Source organism: Condylura cristata, unplaced genomic scaffold (assembly GCF_000260355.1).
Source record: "Condylura cristata isolate star-nosed mole 26May11 unplaced genomic scaffold, ConCri1.0 scaffold00006, whole genome shotgun sequence".
Taxonomy (NCBI): domain Eukaryota; kingdom Metazoa; phylum Chordata; class Mammalia; order Eulipotyphla; family Talpidae; genus Condylura; species Condylura cristata.
In genome coordinates, this window is record NW_004567107.1 from 25,059,959 (window position 1) to 25,067,075 (window position 7,117).

A 7,117-nucleotide genomic window follows, 5' to 3' on the forward strand; every position below is an offset into this window, starting at 1 on the left:
TCAACAGGATGAAAAAGCTCAGCAACAAAATTATGCATACAGAGAAATCTAATATAGGCAAGAGACCTCACTGTGAGGAGCAGTCCCGTGCTGGGAAGACTGATCATCGCAAGGGGTGAGTGGTGTTCATTGGTCCTTGAATTTTCAGAGTTGCCCAGAAATAATGGACATCACCACCTGTTGCCTCGCCCCTCAGTATGGTCTGTTGACTCTCCATTTCTTTCACTTCAATTACTGTGAGGCATGGAAGCGCAAGAAAACCGCATTGCTTAGCCCTGTATTGGTGTAGGACTCCCTCTCCACTAGGCTTGGGGTCTTAATCTGACAAAACACCGTTTTTATTACGGAAAAACCGGAGCACACAGAGACCTATAATCATTCACCCAAGGAGAATTTTTAACATTTCCTAAAGGCTGATCATTTTGTTATATGGTGATTGCATATCACACACTTTATCTTTAAAAACTTAGTATCATGCGTTGGACATGTACGTAGCTTATTCTTGATATTTAATATTTTTATATTACTATGTAAGAGAGGAACGTCTTTGTGTATCATCTTCATCAACGTGTTCCCTTCGAAAGCGCAGGTACTTGGAGGCGCTGACTGGTGAGCAGCCGCTTGAGGTTCAGGGCGAAAGTCAGGAACCATGGCAAGGTTGCAGCGTCCGGATATTAGACCAAACCTCCAAGCGGCTCGGGAGCTGTCGCCGCGTGCCGCACCCTCTGCGCCTGCGCCAGGCGCGGCGATAGCGTCTTCCCGCTGGCGCCACTTCTGCGCAGGCGCCAGGTATGGCGACCGGAAGGGGAAACCTTGACAAATTGCGTGGGCGCTTCTGACTCGTCGCCATGCGCGGGTTGGAGGAGCCAGGACCTCGGCCCACAACGACCGGGTGTGGCTGTGTGAAGCCGGCTCTAGAGACAGGTAACTTCTAAAAAGGCTGGTGGTTCTGCTCTGAGAAGTGGCCGGGTGCCGGCAGCCAACTTTATTGCAGAGAGGAACGTGAAATGTTAAACCTGGAACTAATGTGCGCCATAATGTTGCTTATGGAGAAGGCACGGTCACGTGCGTGGGCAACCACGTGACATGTCTGAATTGGGTGACGTCGTTTCTCGTGTTCTGTTGGTGATAGTGGCTGCAGTTGTCAGGTCTTGGCACGGCGGCTAGAACTGCCAAGTGCAGTTGTAATGGCTTTTCTTTTAGGCAATTTTTGCTCCTGTGGGAGAGGTAGAATGTGTACAGCTAGTTTTAAGCCTGTTAGGAATGAAAAAATGCCAGGAGAGGCTTTTTGGAAGTGACGAGAGAGGAGTGAAGTTTCTGAAGGAGATAGTTTTAAACCGGGCCCCAGAAAAGGCACATTGCAAGAATTTGTTTTTAATGACACACCTTTATTTAAAGGAGGTTATATTTTATTATTTATCTTTTATTTTTCATATTGAAGTTACATTGAATTAGAGGTTTTAGATGTGTATTATTGTATAGCAACATCTGTATATACCACATTCACTACAAATCCAATTCAGTCTTCATCAGTTGATCTCTTTTACCTAAATTTCCTATCCAGAATATATTAAGTTTAGAATTTAGAGGAAGCAAATTTTGTCCACCATCACCCAAAATAAACTACTGCTTAATGTCTTGGTGTCTACCTTCCGTATTTGTTTTGGACATGCCTGGCAGAAATATGAGTTGATAGGTGACCCTTTATAACTTTTTAAAGATTTATTTATTTATTCGTACAGAACTGGGGTACAGGCCAGAGATGCGGAGGGTGAGAGGATTCACCAGAGTCAGAGTGGGGAGCAGAACAGGCGGATCTACGAAGTACACTGCTGAGGGGAGCAGCGGGTGGGTCAGGAGAGGTCTGCCTCACCCTGTGAATCTCCTCCAGGGCAGGAGGGGATCATCTCCTCCAGGGCAGGAGGGGATCGAACTCATGCGGAAGTGGCTTAAGGGAAGTGGCTTAAGCTTCTTTGTGCTGTGCTTTAACCCGCTTCGCCACTATGGAGGGCCCTGTTTTATAACTTTTAAAAGGTAACCTTAATTTTTATAAAACCTCTTGATAGCAGTTGATTTTAAGGAGTTGCATATGCTTTTGCTTAATAGGTCCATACTAATTTAGTTAATTTATTTTTGGTGGGAATTTAGGTTATGCCAGTTTTCTAACTAAAATCTTCGTATATGTTTTAAATGTTTCACTTAGATTTAATTTCCTTAAAATACTGTTACTTGGTAAAAGATTGTGCTCATTTAAAAAAAAGTGTTGCACACAACCAGATTACAGAAACTAATAATGATAGGCAAGAAAGAACTCAGCTCTACAGAACATGGGGCTGGGGAAATGTAAGTCTAAAGTACTGGATGGAACAGAGAGGTGAAAACATTGATTGGATTGAGATTGTAGAGAACCTTGAACACCAAGGGAGAAATGTGACAGTTAGTAGAGGGAAACATGGACATTTAAAGTTAGAGAGTAACATAGGGAACTCATACTGTGGTGGATTTGGTATTGTTTTGAGAAAATGGGGGGCCTGCTGAGGGAAGAAGGATTTATAATAGGAATAATTTGGTAGTCTAGGCAAGAGGTGAAAAGGATCTGAGTTTTCTGTCTGCACATAAGTTGTAGACAAATTGTGGGTATAAAAACACTACTTTATATCTTAGAAAAATTACTTACTCATTTATTGCATAGAGGAACAGGAGGGTAGGCCAGAGGTGGGGTGTGTGTGTGTGTGAGAGGGTTCACTAGAGACAGAATGCCGAGCAGAGCAGGCAGATATACTGAGGTACACAGCTGAGGAGAGCAGAGCGCCAGACAGGAGAGGTCTGCTCTGACATGTGGGTCACCTCTGAGGCGGGGATTGAACTCAGGCCATAGTGGTGATGGCACTGTAACTTAACCCCTAGGTCACCAGGGAGGCGCCCCTTACAGCTTTTAAAAAATAAGTTAGGCCCTCACTGGTGGCGCAGCGGGTTAAAGCACAGCACTAAGAAGGTAAAGCCACTTCCTCATAAGTTCAATCCCCACTCTGGAGGTGACCCACATGGTGTGGCAGACCTCTCCTGACCTGCCCACTGCTCCCTTCAGCAGTGTACTTCTTCAATCTGCCTGTTCTACTCCCCACTCTGTCTCTGGTGAACCCTCTTACCACTCCTGCACCTCTGGCCTATACCCCAGTTCTGTATGCACAAATAAATAAATCTTAAAAAAAAGTTTTATGAATATTGCAAAAATTTCAAGTAGTATAGAAATTACAAAGTTAAATATAAAAACAATCTAATAATTTCTCTGCCTATTTTTCCTATAATTAACATTTGGGTGAATATCTTGCCAGGTAGCTTTCTAGATGTACAGAGATATATATTTAGATACGTAAATATATAAATAAGGGTTCATACATGATACTATATGTAGCCTTTCACTTTCCAATTTAATTAGTTTAGATTTCCATTATCCTTTTAATAATATGAGATTTTTGAGTACCTACTCCTGTAGGCACTTTATTAGACAATGAAAGTACAGAAGTAAAAATACAGCAGTAGTCCTTCCTACATGGAGCTTACATTCTAGAGGCAGAGAGCTACTGGACCAGTCTACCTGAAATTGACCCTGCATATAGATATTTTAATCGCATAATCCTAAGTACTCTCTTTAGTGCATAAAGGTGTTTTATGTGTTCTGTTGCTTTCAATTGAAAGCATCTTACATATAACCATTATCTCATTTTTGTTATATCTGCCTTGTTTTTCACACTTCAACCAGTCAGATCGCTTGTTTCTCCATATACTGTGATGTTTCTCATTTAGCTTTGCAAACATTATTCTATTTGAAATAGCCCTTTAGCCCTAACCCAGGTCACATAACATGGTCATAGTAGCAGACTTTGCATTAGGTGATAGTAGGTTTTCTAAAAATTCCCTTTTTCTGCACTCATTCCAGCCTATCATCTGAAGGAACATAACAATACACATAGTAATGATGAGAATATTTGTCTGTTCATGAACATTGTAAAAATCATGTGTTACATAAAAATGATAGTTTTTAAAATTATGAAATCAATGTGTTAAAGAAGTTGTGTTATCCTACAGCTTTGCTTGACCTTTTGACTAATAATTTCTTATCTGGTTTTCTTCTGTAGGGAATCTTTTAACTGAGCCAATTGGATACTTGGAATCCTGTTTCTCCACCAAGAATGGTACTCCAAGGCAGCCATCCATTTGTAGTCATTCAAGGGCTTGTTTGAAAATTAGAAAGAGCATCTTTAATAATCCTGAACATTCCTTGATGGGCTTAGAACACTTCTCTCATGTTTGGTAAGTTGTTTTATAGTTAGTAGTGGTATTTTGGGCCAGAGCTTGCCCCTGAGTAAAGGACTCCAGTTAAAGGTGATCTTAGGGTCTGCCACTCTTTGTCTGTTGTGTGTGATTCCTGTACTGTGTTCCTGCTGGTGATTGGACATGGTCAGGGAACTTTGGATCCAGTGAGGGACAGGCTCCATTTGCAGTTGGTTTTAAGTGTGATGTACACCTTCTGTTGAGTTGAAATCTGTAGCTAGATGTCCTCATTTTGCCTAACGGTCATTATTATCCCCCTTTTTATTTTTCTTAAAGATTGCTTTATTCATTTAAGAACTGAGGTACAGGTTAAATGTGTGGGGATAGAAAGGATTCACCAGAAACAGAGTGGGGAGCAGAACAGGCAGATCCACTGAAATATACTGCTGAGAGAAGTGGACCAGTCAGGAGAGGTCTGCATGCCATGTAGATCACCCCCCGGCCAGGGATCAAACTTGTGCCTCATTGGCTGCAGATAGCTTCATGGTGCTGTACTTAACCTGTTGCATCACCAAGGTGGGCCCTCATTATTATCCCCTTTAGGCCAGGGATCAGCTAGCTATGGCCATGGGCCAGCTTCCTCCACCACCTGTTTTTATAAGTAGCTGTGACCCTTTATTTAGGCATTGTCTGTGTCTTCCTGATGCTGCCAGAGTAGAGGTGAATAATTAACAGCATACTGGCTAGCCTGAGAACCCTAAAATATTTACAGTTTTACCTTTTCCAGAAAAAGGTTGCACCCTCCTCTAGACCTAACTTTTTACGTCTTTATGTAGTCATGACATAAACCATTAAGTAAAAAAAAGTCACCATTTTTGCTTTACTGGCTGTTACTGCAAATACAGATGCACCATGATCTGACTAACGCCTTGTTAGTGGAGAGTTACTCATTTACACTAGCGTAAAGAAACAAACCACTCGTGTTCCTGGGCCCTTGTGTGTTTGTCTGAGGCTGTCAGAAGTGGATGTAATTGATAAGAGGGTATGTATTTATAATTTTGGAGTCTTGCCAAATTTACCTCTAAAACGCTTAGCCAGTTTGTACTTCAAAGGTATATGAAAATGGCTTTTGGCCTGCACCTGTACTGTTGCTGAACACTGTTATATTTTTTACCTGACAGGGAAAAACATTATTTTTCAATTTAATTTCTTAATTATCAGTGAAGTTCACCAGCTTGTCATGTGATTATTAGCTATTTTGAATTCTTTCGTGAATTGCCCTTTGCTTAGTTTTCCGTTGAGCTGTCCTTTGCCTTGTGATGTGTAGGGGTCACAGCTGTGCCACAGCTGTTTAGCCTTTGCCTTTACCCAGGAGCTTGACAAACACGTCCTCCTGGGATGACATTTTGTAGCATGTAAATTTAATGGTTTAATGAATTCAGGTCTATCACAGTTTTTCTTCGCGTCTCCTTACTTTTTTGTTTTGTCTCTTATTTAAAAGGGCCTAGTCAAGTTATTTAACATTTCTGAGTTTCAATTTCCTTTCCCATAAAAGAAGGATAAATCATACTTCTTAGAGCTCTTAAGAAGCTTAAGTAGATGTTAAGATGCCTACCCTCACTTGCCTGGCACATAGCAAGTATTATACTTAGCAAGTATTGTTCATGCAGCGCTTGACAAACATCTGTTAGTTTCCTGACAGGGCCTGGTCATCATGACACTGAGGGAGATTCCCACCATGACGTTTTAATACCACAAAAAGCTTATTCTTTCCTATTAAAAATGCTTTGTGGGGATTTAAATTTTTTGCCCTCTGAAACCCTTATCTAATAACTTGCGCTTTTTGCTGTCTCAGTGGTCTGGTTTGTTTTCAACAGGATTTTGTTTGTTTTTCACAAAAATGGCCATTTGAGCTGTAAGGCAAAAGTGCAGCCGCCTAGGCTGAATGGCGCCAAGACGGGAGTTTTTTCCACAAGGAGCCCTCATCGTCCCAACGCAATAGGACTGACCCTGGCCAAACTGGAGCGGGTGGAAGGTAATATGTTTCAGTGCTACTTTTATCTTTTTTTGCCTTGCCCAAAAGAAATCTTATAACACTAGCATCGTGTTTACCACTGCCAGTTCTCTGGGTGGGTACCCATGACATCAGCCCCTAAAGACATTGAAATGGTTTGCATGTTCACATCAAAACACTTTGAAATAAGCTCTCACAGGATGCTTAAAGTTTGTTTATGCATATGTCAAAAGTTACTAAATTATTTAAAAGTAACTCTTTAAGATTTCATAATCATTAAATTACAACCAGATTTTCTCCGACTTGGAATGCAGTCAACACAAAATGATTCAAAGATAGTCGGACACTCAAAATGTAACACATGCATGCCCAAGCCAAAACTTAACACACAGCAACCAGTGGTACATGCATATGTGTAAACACATAGAATGGGTTTGTCTTAATTCCTCCTCGCAACCTTGAAAAAGTGAATGGCTTCATGGCTGCAAAGCAGCCATGGGCAGTGATGTGTAGCAGAGAGGCTGGGATGAATAGCACCATAGGTCTGAACTTCTGTCAGGCTGTGGAAGTGCCTGTGTGGATTACTAGTGTTAACCTCATGCTCAAAAATAAGCTAGTGATTGAGCCAAATATTTTTGGAAAGCAGCCCATTCATGAGTCTCTTTGATCTAATAAACATATGGTGTGCCACTCAGAGTCAGCAGACCATTCCAGACTTCTGTGTTTATTTGTAGAGTGTACAGTGGAGAAGGACTGTCCTCTCTGGGATTTCATGGGAATTTTGGGGAGGATTTCAGGACAAAAACTTTTTTAAAAAAAAAGATTTAT

General features: G+C 41.4%; 1 protein-coding gene across 2 annotated transcripts in view; it reads left to right on the forward strand.

The window, feature by feature from the left end:
* The first annotated feature begins 848 nt into the window (after positions 1–848).
* Positions 849–7,117, forward strand: part of LOC101629058 (chromosome unknown open reading frame, human C9orf156) — a 12,507-nt gene continuing 6,238 nt past the window's right edge. For both annotated transcript variants that reach the window (XM_004677491.2, XM_012721663.1), the window contains exons 1-3: positions 849–924; positions 4,140–4,314; positions 6,153–6,310. In XM_004677491.2, the coding sequence (XP_004677548.1) occupies positions 849–924; positions 4,140–4,314; positions 6,153–6,310 (409 nt within the window). The remainder of the gene's footprint in view (positions 925–4,139; positions 4,315–6,152; positions 6,311–7,117) is intronic.